Source organism: Coregonus clupeaformis, chromosome 14 (genome assembly GCF_020615455.1).
Source record: "Coregonus clupeaformis isolate EN_2021a chromosome 14, ASM2061545v1, whole genome shotgun sequence".
In the NCBI taxonomy this organism is placed as follows: Eukaryota; Metazoa; Chordata; class Actinopteri; order Salmoniformes; family Salmonidae; genus Coregonus; species Coregonus clupeaformis.
This window is the reverse complement of record NC_059205.1, coordinates 29,391,278-29,403,501: the sequence shown is the minus strand read 5'-3', so window position 1 is coordinate 29,403,501 and position 12,224 is coordinate 29,391,278. Positions and strand designations below refer to the sequence as shown.

At 46.4% G+C, this 12,224-nt stretch overlaps 1 protein-coding gene across 18 annotated transcripts in view; it reads left to right on the top strand.

The window, feature by feature from the left end:
* Positions 1 to 12,224, top strand: part of obscnb (obscurin, cytoskeletal calmodulin and titin-interacting RhoGEF b) — a 129,027-nt gene that overhangs the window by 88,018 nt on the left and 28,785 nt on the right. For 17 of the 18 annotated variants that reach the window (XM_045224782.1, XM_045224779.1, XM_045224778.1 and 14 more), the window contains 3 exons: positions 7,645 to 7,911; positions 8,560 to 8,835; positions 8,994 to 9,266. In XM_045224782.1, the coding sequence (XP_045080717.1) occupies positions 7,645 to 7,911; positions 8,560 to 8,835; positions 8,994 to 9,266 (816 nt within the window). The remainder of the gene's footprint in view (positions 1 to 7,644; positions 7,912 to 8,559; positions 8,836 to 8,993; positions 9,267 to 12,224) is intronic. The other variant, XM_045224780.1, reaches the window with a different exon arrangement.

The window sequence follows — 12,224 nt, the reverse complement described above, 5'->3', positions numbered from 1 at the left end:
ATGCAAAATATTTTTTATTGTGAAACAAACAAAGAAATAAGACAAAAAACAGAACTTGAGTGTGCATAACTATTCACCCCCCCTAAAGTCAATACTTTGTAGAGCCACCTTTTGCAGCAATTACAGCTGCAAGTCTCTTGTGGTATGTCTCTATAAGCTTGGCACATCTAGCCACTGGGATTTTTGCCCATTCTTCAAGGCAAAACTGCTCCAGCTCCTTCAAGTTGGATGGGTTCCGCTGGTGTACAGCAATCTTTAAGTCATACCACAGATTCTCAATTGGATTGAGGTCTGGGCCTTGACTATGCCATATTAATGTTTCCCCTTAAACCACTCGAGTGTTGCTTTAGCAGTATGCTTAGGGTCATTGTCCTGCGGGAAGGTGAACCTCCGACCCAGTCTCAAATCTCTGGAAGACTGAAACAGGTTTCATTCAAGAATTTCCCTGCATTTAGCGCCATCCATCATTCCTTTAATTCTGACCAGTTTCCCAGTCCCTGCCGATGGAAAAACATCCCAACAGCTTGATGCTGCCACCACCATGCTTCACTGCGGGGATGGTGTTCTCTGTGGTTGATGAGAGGTGTTGGGTTTGCGCCAGACAACATCCCCGTTAGTGAGCATTTCTCCTACGATAATCCATCCACCTGACAGGTGTGGCGTATCAATAAAGCTGATTAAACAGCATGATCATTACACAGGTGCACCTTCTGCTGGGGACAATAAAGGCCACTCTAAAATGTGCAGTTTTGTCACACAACACAATGCCACAGATGTCTCAAGTTTTGAGGGAGCGTGCAATTGGCATGCTGACTGCAGGAATGTCCACCAGAGTTGTTGCCAGAGAATTTAATGTTAATTTCTCTACCATAAGCTGCCTCCCCCAACGTTGTTTTAGAGAATTTGGCAGTATGTCCAACCGGCCTCACAACCGCAGACCTAACCACGCCTTCCCAGGATCTCCACATCCGGCTTCTTCACCTGTGGGATCGTCTGAGACCAGCCACCAGGACAGCTGATGAAACTAAGGAGTATTTATGTCTGTAATAAAGCCTTTTTGTGGGGAAAAACTCATTCTGATTGGCTGGGCCTGGCTCCCAAGTGAGTGGGCCTATGCCCTCCCAGGCCCACCCATGGCTGTGCCCCTGCCCAGTCATGTGAAATCAATAGATTAGGGCCTAATGAATTTATTTCAACTGACTGATTTCCGTATATGAACTGTAACTGTTATGTGGGCAGCTTGTCTCTCCCTTTTCTGTTTCCCTTCCTCCTTGTTTTGTCCCCTCTGTGTCTGTGGTATCTGTATGTGTGTTTGTCCCCTTTATGTGGGTGTGTCTGGAGTGGATCAGGGGGCGTGCTCAGGATCTGCCTCTCCTGTGCAGCTGCGGGTTTTTTCCAGTGATTCCTGCCTACGCAGCTGCATCCTATTCTCTAATCAACCTGCACTACTAATTCCGGGGCATGGCTCTCCACCGGCGCCAGATCGTTGTTCTTACCAGAGCGTTTCGGACATACCTCCCAACCTGCCTGCCTTCCTGCCTGTCGGCCTGCCTGCCTGCCTGCCTGCCTACCTGCCTCAGCCTCTCCTTCCTCCGGAGCCGACTAGCCCACTCTGTTCCTTTACTTCAGTTGTTTTTGGACTAAGACAATTTTAACTTTTATTTAATATTTTTGTTTCTTCCACTCCCTTTGTCGTGTTTGTTTCTCTGAGTGCTGGGTTGAACCATAGCCTAACAGAACGATCTGGCCATGGACCCAACAGAGAGACAGCACGGGGCAAACGAAGACAGCTTCCAACAAGCTATCCAGGCTCAAGGAACGTTGCTAGGACAGCATGACCAACTGATTCGGACTCTTTTGGAAAATAATCATCAACTGCTGAACCAGGTGACTCAGTTAACTACACAAGTCTCTAAATTGTCTGTTATCAGTTCTCCATCTCTCTCTGACCCCCAGTTTGATGCACCCCAAGTTGGTTCCTCGGACATGATGCAGGCTTCGTTCCATCGGGGAACCCCCTGTCACGTCGCCTGAACCGTTCAATGGAGAATTGGACAAGTGCCGGGGATTTTTGCTTCAGTGTGACTTGATTTTTCGGCAGAGACCACTGTCATTTTCTACTGATTCCTCTAAGGTACATTATGTTCTGGGGCTGTTAAGAGGAGAGCTCTGGTTTGGGCTGAGGCTGTGTGCTCAAATCAAACTTTGACTGGATTGACTTTCGCTGATTTTTCTGCTAAATTGAAGACTGTTTTTGACCATCCTGACCATGTGGGTAATTCCTCCAAGATACTTTTTAATTTGAGGCAGGGTTCTAACAGTGTGGCTGAGTACTCTATTGAGTTCTGGACTTTGGCAGCGGACTCCAAGTGGAACAATGTGGCACTTCAAGGAGCATTTCTAAACGGTTTGAATGAAGCCATTAAGGATGAACTGGCTGCTCGTGACGAGCCACATGATTTACATTCTCTCGTTTCCCTGTCCATTAAGCTAGACAACCGGTTGCGGGAGAGGCGTCGGGAGAGAGGCGGTCGGCCGCATCTAGGAGGACGAGTTCCCCAGCCTTCAACCACTCGAGTCTCGCCTCCCCGGAGCCGGCAGCTTCTTATTCCTGATTCCATCCCGAGCACAGAGGAGGAACCTATGCAAGTGGGTCGAGCTCGACTACCTCCAGCAGAACGGCAACGGCGCCTCCAGGCGGGTGAGTGCCTGTACTGTGGAGACGCCACACACATTCTGGCTACATGCCCTAAGCGGCCAAAAGACAAGGCTCGCTCGTAGCGGTGGGTCTACTTGCGAGCCCAGAGTTAGATCCTGAACCCATCATTCCCCGATTACAAGTACCTGTAACCTTACGTTTCCAGAGTCATTCCCTGCCACTCTCAGCTCTCATAGACTCAGGTGCAGAAGACAACTTTATTAGCCACCAGTTCGTTACACAAGCTCGTATCCCCATGGAGCCACTACCTACCCCCATTCGGGTCACAGCCCTTGATGGGCGCCTCCTGCGGAGATAACTCATCAAACCACCCCCGTTTCCCTAGTGATTTCTGGCAATCATTGTGAAAGCATTCAGCTAAGAGTTATGTCTGGCTCAGCTACCTCCCTAATCCTTGGCTTCCCCTGGTTGGCTCTTCACAACCCACAAATTGATTGGACACGTCACACCATTCTCAGTTGGAGCACTAACTGCCATTCAGAGTGCCTTAGGTCAGCGGTTCCCCCACTAAGTGTAACCCAACTCATCCCTCAGCTCCTCTTGATCTGTCATCTGTCCCCAAAGAATACCATGACTTAGCGGAGGTTTTCAGTAAGGACAAGGCTCTGTCTCTACCACCACATAGGCCTTATGATTGCCCTATTGAACTGCTTCCTGGTGCTCCCTTGCCCTCTAGTCGCTTATACAATCTGTCCCGACCGGAAAGAGAGGCAATGGAGCAGTACATTGGTGATTCTCTGGTCTCGGGCATAATCCGTCCTCGTCGTCTCCTTTGGGTGCAGGTTTCTTTTTCGTGGAAAAGAAGGACAAGTCGTTACGCCCCTGTATCGATTTCAGGGGTTTAAACAACATAACTGTTAAAAACAAGTATCCCCTTCCACTCATCAACTCTGCTTTTGAACCTCTGCATGGCGCCACAGTTTTCTCCAAGCTCGACCTCAGGAACGCTTATCACCTTGTCCGGATCCGTAAGGGAGATGAGTGGAAAACCGCTTTCAACACTCCACTGGGACATTTTGAGTATTTGGTCATGCCCTTTGGGCTCTCAAACGCCCCTGCTGTTTTCCAAGCCATGGTGAACGATGTTCTTAGGGATTTTTTGAACCGTTTTGTCTTTGTATACCTGGATGATATTCTTGTTTTTTCCAAGTCACCCGAGGAGCATGAGTCACACGTCCGTCAAGTCCTTCAACGGCTCTTGGAAAACAAGCTGTATGTCAAAGCAGAGAAGTGTGAGTTCCACAAACAGTCTACATCGTTCCTTGGTTTCATCATTGAGAGCGGGCAGGTGAAGGCGGACCCCGAGAAGATCCGGGCAGTGACGGAATGGCCCATACCCGCCACCCGTAAGCAACTTCAACGATTTTTGGGCTTTGCTAACTTCTACCGTAGGTTCATTAAGGGTTTTAGTAAAGTGGTGGCACCCCTTACTAGACTCACATCCCCAAAAGTCCCTTTTCTGTGGTCCCCTGAGGCGGAGCAGGCGGTAGGGGTTTTGAAGGAACTGTTTTCCACCTCCCCTGTGTTGATACACCCCAATACCTCTCTGCAGTTTGTTGTGGAGGTGGACGCGTCGGACTCAGGTGTGGGAGCCGTCCTCTCCCAGCGCTCCCCCACTGACCAAAAGCTTCACCCCTGTGCTTTTTTCTCCAAAAAATTGTCACCCACAGAACGGAATTACGACGTTGGAAACCGAGAACTGCTGGCGGTCAAGCTAGCACTGGAAGAATGGCGGCACTGGCTGGATGGAGCTGAACTGCCGTTTGTGGTCTGGACAGACCACAAGAACTTGGCTTACATCCAAGCCACTAAGAGACTCAACTCACGCCAAGCCAGATGGGCCCTGTTTTTTAGTAGGTTTAACTTTATTCTTACATACAGACCGGGGTCAAGAAATGTTAAACCAGATGCTTTGTCCCGCCAGTTTGCTGACCCTTCGGAGACCAGCGAGCCTGAGGCAGTCCTGCCTTCCTCATGCGTCGTGGCGGCTGTTCAGTGGGAGATCGAGTCTCTTGTGAAGACTGCACTTGCCACGGACCCGGGACCGGGTGATGGACCTCCCAACCTACTCTTTGTTCCCGAGACGGTCCGGTCTCAGGTGTTGCAGTGGATTCACACCTCCCGTTTTGCTGGTCACCCTGGGATGAGACGCACGTTGACGCTGCTTAGGAGACATTTTTGGTGGCCTTCAATGGAAACTGACGTTCGGGCTTTTGTGGCAGCCTGTTCAACCTGTGCTCGGGGCAAAGCCTCCCATCAGTCCCCTTCGGGGCTGCTGCTACCCCTCCCAGTTCCCAGCCGTCCCTGGTCCCACATAGCCATGGATTTTGTCACCGGCCTACCCAAGTCTGAAGGTAATGATACTATACTTACCATTGTGGACAGATTCTCTAAATCTGTTCACTATATAGCATTACCAAAATTACCGTCTGCCAGTGAGACAGCGGACCTCCTAGTCCAACATGTATTCCGTCCCCATGGAATACCTGTGGACATCGTATCTGATAGAGGCCCACAGTTTACTTCCCGTGTTTGGAAGGTTTTCTGTTCTGCTTTGGGTGCTTCCGTTAGTCTGTCCTCAGGGTTTCATCCCCAGACCAACGGTCAAACAGAAAGAGCCAATCAAGACCTCGAAGCAACCCTTCGTTGTGTGGCTGCTCAACATCCATCATCCTGGGCCAAACATCTGCCTTGGATAGAGTACGCCCACAACTCCCTCACCACCTCTGCCACTGGTCTTTCACCCTTCGAAGTTACCATGGGTTATCAACCCCCTCTGTTTCCTGCTCAGGAGAAAGAATTGGCGGTTCCTTCGGTTCAGGAGAACCTCCGCCGCTGCCAGAGAGTGTGGCGCGACGCTCGGGAAGCGTTGCTTCGGACCACCGACAGGAACAAGATGACAGCGGATAGGAGCAGGACTCCCGCACCTGTGTTTCATCCTGGTCAAGAGGTTTGGCTGTCGTCTAAGAACGTACCTCTTCGTACCAAATCACGCAAGCTGTCTCCTCGGTACCTGGGTCCGTTTGTGGTGGAGTCCATCATTAACCCCGCTGCGGTTCGTTTGAAGTTGCCTTCAGCCATGAAGATACACCCTACTTTCCACGTCTCCCAACTGAAACCTGTGTCCTCCAGCCTTTTGTGTCCGCCGGCTGTTCCACCTCCACCTGTTCGTCTCATTGACGACCATCCGGCCTACACCGTCAGTAGGCTACTGGACTCTCGGAGGCGGGGTAGGGGTCTCCAATACCTAGTCGATTGGGAAGGTTATGGACCAGAGGAGAGGTCTTGGGTCCCTAAGCGTTTTGTGTTGGATCCTCAGTTGATCACGGACTTCCATCACGACAACCCTGACAGGCCTGGTGGGTCGCCAGGTGGCGACCATTGAGGGGGTACTGTTATGTGGGCAGCTTGTCTCTCCCTTTTCTGTTTCCCTTCCTCCTTGTTTTGTCCCCTCTGTGTCTGTGGTATCTGTATGTGTGTTTGTCCCCTTTATGTGGGTGTGTCTGGAGTGGATCAGGGGGCGTGCTCAGGATCTGCCTCTCCTGTGCAGCTGCGGGTTTTTTCCAGTGATTCCTGCCTACGCAGCTGCATCCTATTCTCTAATCAACCTGCACTACTAATTCCGGGGCATGGCTCTCCACCGGCGCCAGATCGTTGTTCTTACCAGAGCGTTTCGGACATACCTCCCAACCTGCCTGCCTTCCTGCCTGTCGGCCTGCCTGCCTGCCTGCCTGCCTACCTGCCTCAGCCTCTCCTTCCTCCGGAGCCGACTAGCCCACTCTGTTCCTTTACTTCAGTTGTTTTTGGACTAAGACAATTTTAACTTTTATTTAATATTTTTGTTTCTTCCACTCCCTTTGTCGTGTTTGTTTCTCTGAGTGCTGGGTTGAACCATAGCCTAACAGTAACTCAGTAAAATCTTTGAAATTGTTGCATGTTATATTTTTGTTCAGTATATTTTAGTCATAATGTACAGTTCTAGTAAGCACCCACTCTAATATTATTCAAAAATTATTGAAATCTTATCTGCCTACTGTAGTATATTCACATTTAAATAGATTGCATATGATGTAGTTTTAATAATTTTGTGGCAGTATGTGTGATGTATGATTGCTGTTAAGAAGTAATGTGTGCACACGGGTAGTAATTCAAAAAGAATAAAAGAAAGCATGTGCACAGAGTATTTTAACTGAACTTGGTTTTAACTTTGTAGTTCTGTGGGTACAGTAGGACAGATTTGACCTGTAAACAAACTTTGCTGCTGTATGTGAGCCTAGAGAAACAGCAGTAGCTGGAAATTGCAGTATAGGGCAGTGCTGCTCCACCCATCCACCCTGGCTGGCCACTTTCCCTTATTTACTCTCAGCCTCACTTCCACCCTACAATGCACCACCCCTAGCCTGCAAGCACTAAAACTATCTAACCCTTCCTGCCTTTGCTCTGTAAGTATGGAATCTCTAGCCACCCATGGGCATATTTCCCCTTTCTCATTGGTTGGTTAGTGGGCAGTAGTTGTGTCCAGCTCCCCCTGCCTCTTGAGACATTTGGGCCTTTCACTCCCCCTTCAGTTTGGAGTATCAAAAACAACTGTCACAGAGTAAACATTCACATTCTGTATTTAAGTGCATACTGTATTTGGGCACTGAGTGCTGCATCCATAAGATGTACTGTGGATCAAGGCACATCTATGCACATTACTAAAATAATAAGCCATCTCTGATACCACCAGTAAATCTATATGGTATACAATTTCCCCACTGGGGATCAATAAAGTTAATTCAATTAAAAGTAAAATAAACCAAAATACTCCAAGGTGTACTGGGGTGTTTATAAAGCCCAGGTGTTGTCCTTTGCCATGTCGAGAGAGTGAATGTCAGTCATGATGACCTTGTCATATGACCCTTGACCACTGCCCCCACTCTCAGACCCCACAGTAGAGGTGGTGAGTGAGATGCAGGACCTTCGTGTGGCTGAGGACCAGCCGGCTGAGTTCATCTGCCAGTACTCCCGGCCGGTCCAGGCCCAGTGGAAAAGAAACGGGCGGCCGTTGCAGCCTGACGGCAGGAGGGTGGTAGTGGAGCAGGACTGGACCGTGGCTCGCTTGTACATTAGCCACGTGTCCACTGAGGACAGGGGGAAGTACTCCTGTGAGGCAGAGGGGACCTGCGTGGTCGCCTTGCTGGAAGTGGAAGGTGAGCTTCTCTTCTCTTTTGGAAAGAGCAACTAGCTACCCTCCCCTCCCCCTGAGCTTCACACTATTTTTCTTTCTACCGTTTTTATTGTTGTGTTCAGTTATGATTAGCAGATAGCGATTTCAAGCAGGTAATTTGTTTTACTCATTATTTATTATTGTTTTATTTATGCAATCTTTCCCCCCAACCCTTTTTTGCAATCAATCCAGCCAGGCAAAGCAAAATGAAAAATGTACATGGCTTCTAAACCATGGGACCTGATCATGAAAAGCTCTGGGCCCTAGTTATAGCGATCAACTATGGCCCAGAGATTCTCATGATCAGGTCAGGAAAAACTCCTGGCCCTAGTGTCAAAATGGATATCAGAAAGTTCAAAACAAAGCTGTCTAAAACTTACCAAAGAATATGTAATTTCATGCATTGTTTAAGTGTCCAGCAGTTTTGGCAGGTTTTCAGAGTGAGGTTCAGCTTGAATAGCAACAAGTGTCAAGCAATAAAAAATCCACTTGTCCTTCAGGCCACTGTGAACATAAAATCCCCACCAACAGTGGGGAAAAGGCTTGTCTAATGACACATTCTCCCCTCTCAGTTAAAGCTATTATCTTCCAGTAAACATCCCTCTCCCTGCTCTCCTCTTCTCCCCTATAGTCAAACCCATTGAAATCCTCCAGGGCCTGGAGAACATGGACACCATCGACGGCGGCGAGGCCCTGTTCGAGTGCTCTATTTCTCGTTGCGAGATCAAAGACTGCCGCTGGCTCATCGACGGCAAGCCGGTGAAGGATTCGCCAAACACTGAGATCGTGTCCTTCGAGAGTGGCCGCCGCCACCTGCTGTTGCTAAAGGATCTGCACGTCGGGGACAACTGCAAAGTGACCTTCCAGGCTGGCACCGCAGCAACCTCCGCCATGCTCAATGTCAAAGGTATCCCACCCCAATTAATGCCCCCCTTATGTTTGTCAGTAAGTTAGTTCTTGTTTTTGTTAAGGCCTGGTCTTATGGTGAAATGTACTGTGACATACTACAGCTGAAAATAAGGACAAACTGCCTTATATTATATGAAGTGGCTTTTGTGTGCGTAGGCTGGCAGCTGGATGTGGTGAGCGGTCTGGAGGATAAGGTAGCTGTGGTGGGAGAGAAGGTAGAGTTCAGCTGCATGCTGACTGAGCCTGTGCCTGAGGCGGAGGTAGTGTGGTACTCTAACGGAGCCGAGCTAAAGAATGATGACACCTGGGCCATGCGGGCAGACGGTTGCTCCTACCACCTGGTGCTGAGACAGGCCCCAGCCATGCCACCAAAGGAGATCACCTTCGCTGCCAGGGACGCCATCTCCATGGCCAAGCTCATTGTCATCAGTAAGTGTGTGATCTCACTACAATACATTTTAATAGAAAGTTATCAAAAATACACAAGATCTTGCTACCATGGAAAGGTAAATACCTGTATATGTGTGGAAAAATCACCCAGATTAATTATTTAGTCATATCCCAGTTTACCTATTTACTTATGGCCCTGCCTAACTTGTTTCTGAAATTATATGAGCAAAAAATATTCCACTTTATTTGAAACGGCAAGCCAGATAAAATTAAACGGGCCTATTTATATAATGAATATGTGGAGGGCTGAAATGATTAAATATTCAAGCATTGAACCTCTCACTAAAGGCTTCAGTCACACAAAAATGTTATTTAATCCAAACTGGTTTTCCAGCAGATTAGTAAAAATGGCTCACCCAGTGTTAAAAATAGCCCTTTTCCCTTTATTCAGATTACAACCTCTCACTTTCAGTTATTTAAAAATGAAATCATCTCCAGAACAGTTTAATCCACCAGAAAAGACAGAACAAATATTACAACAAATATTATGGTTAAACTCAAATATACTAATTGATTTTTTAAAAAAACATTGTTTTAGAGAAGAAAAAAATAACAGTATAATCTTTGTTAATTATATCATAAATAGGGGTAGAAAGTAAGGAACTTGTCTGTCGGCACTACAATTGTTTAAATACAATTTTTATAAATAAAAAAGAATGACAGTTTCATTTAAGGACCAAACAATTGACAGCTGCGCCATATAGGTTGCAAAATAGTTGGGAAGAGATTTTTTCGATGTGCCGATTCCATGGCACATGGTTTATGAACTGACACACAAAACTAAGCCGCATTAAAAACTTCGATTTTTTCAATTACAATTATTATACAAAATTCTTGCAACTAATAGAATGTTATGTACATGGCAGATACAACCATTTCAGCTCTGCAAATTTTGCTGCAAAGAGACTGAATCATTAGATCACTAGTTTTGGTTCTGCCCATATGTACAGTAGCTTGTTTTTGGTCGCAGGTTCAGGAATGGCTGAAGAATTGCAACATATACCTGGAGTTAACTCTGCAAATAGCACTGTTGGGTGACTTGAAAAGCAATAGTCAATCGATCAATAATATAATAATACTCTTAGTAAAAAATGTACAGTGCCTTGCAAAAGTATTCATCCCCTTGGCGTTTTTCATATTTTGTTGCATTACAACCTTTAATTTAAATGGATTTTTATTTGGATTTCATGTAATGGACATACACAATATAGTCCAAATTGGTGAAGTGTAATGAAAAAAATAACTAACTTGTTTCAAAAAATTCTAATAAATAAATAACGGAAAAGTGGTGCGTGCATTTGTATTCACCCCCTTTGCTATGAAGCCCCTAAATAAGATCTGGTGCAACCAATTACCTTCAGAAGTCACATAATTTGTTAAATAAAGTCCATGTGTGTGCATGTGTCACATGATCTGTCACATGATTTCAGTGTATATACAGTATACACCTGTTCTGAAAGGCCCCAGAGTCTGCAACACCACTAAGCAAGGGGCACCACCAAGCAAGTGGCACCATGAAGACCAAAGAGCTCTCCAAACAGGTCAGGGACAAAGTTGTGGAGAAGTACAGATCAGGCTTGGGTTATAAAAAATATCAGAAACTTTTAACATCCCATGGAGCACCATTAAATCCATTATTAAAAAATTGAAAGAATATGGCACCACAACAAACCTGCCAAGAGAGGGCCGCCCACCAAAACTCACGGACCAGGCAAGGAGAGAAGCAACAAAGAGACCAAAGATAACCCTGAAGGAGCTGCCAAGCTCCACAGCAGAGATTGGAGTATCTGTCGATAGCACCACTTTAAGCCGTACACCCCACAGAGCTGGGCTTTACAGATGAGTGGCCAGAAAAAAAGCCATTGCTTAAAGAAAAAAATAAGCAAACACGTTTGGTGTTCATCAAAAGGCATGAGGGAGACAACCCCAAACATATGGAAGAAGGTACTCTGGTCAGATGAGACTAAAATTGAGCTTTTAAGCCATCAAGGAAAAAGCTTTGTCTGGCACAAACCCAACACCTCTCATCTCCCCGAGAACACCATCCCCACAGTGAAGCATTTTGGTGGCAGCATCATGCTGTGGGGATGTTTTTCATCGGCAGGGACTGGGAAACTGGTCAGTATTGAAGGAATGATGGATGGCGCTAAATACAGGGAAATTCTTGAGGGAAACCTGTTTCAGTTTTCCAGAGATTTGAGACTGGGACGGAGGTTCACCTTCCAGCAGGACAATGACCCTAAGCATACTGCTAAATCAACACTTGAGTGGTTTAAGGGGAAACATTTAAATGTATTGGAATGGCCTAGTCAAAGCCCAGACCTCAATCCAATTGAGAATCTGTGGTATGACTTAAAGATTGCTGTACACCAGCGGAACCCATCCAACTTGAAGGAGCTGGAGAAGTTTTGCCTTGAAGAATGGGCAAAAATCCCAGTGGCTAGATGTGCCAAGCTTATAGAGACATACCCCAAGAGACTTGCAGCTATAATTGCTGCAAAAGGTGGCTCTACAAAGTATTGACTTTCGGGGGGTGAATAGTTATGCACGCTCAAGTTCTGTTTTTTGTCTTATTTCTTTGTTTGTTTCACAATAAAAAATATTTTGCATCTTCAAAGTGGTAGGCATGTTGTAAATCAAATGATACAACCCCCCCAAAAAACAATCTTAATTCTAGGTTGTAAGGCAACAACATAGGAAAAATGCCAAGGGGGGTGAATACTTTCGCAAGCCACTGTAATCTTTGAGAATAGAAACTATGAGAATAGAAAGGTTCAGAATTTATACGGCAATTAGAAATCAAAACTGGATGGTTTTCAGAGATAGATGGGAGGGGTTGAAGTTGGCTGAAGGTTGGGACTAAAAACAAATAAAAGAAGATATCTAATGTAAAGTATACTGTCTGTAAAATGTATATAGTATGTATAAGCTGGAAGT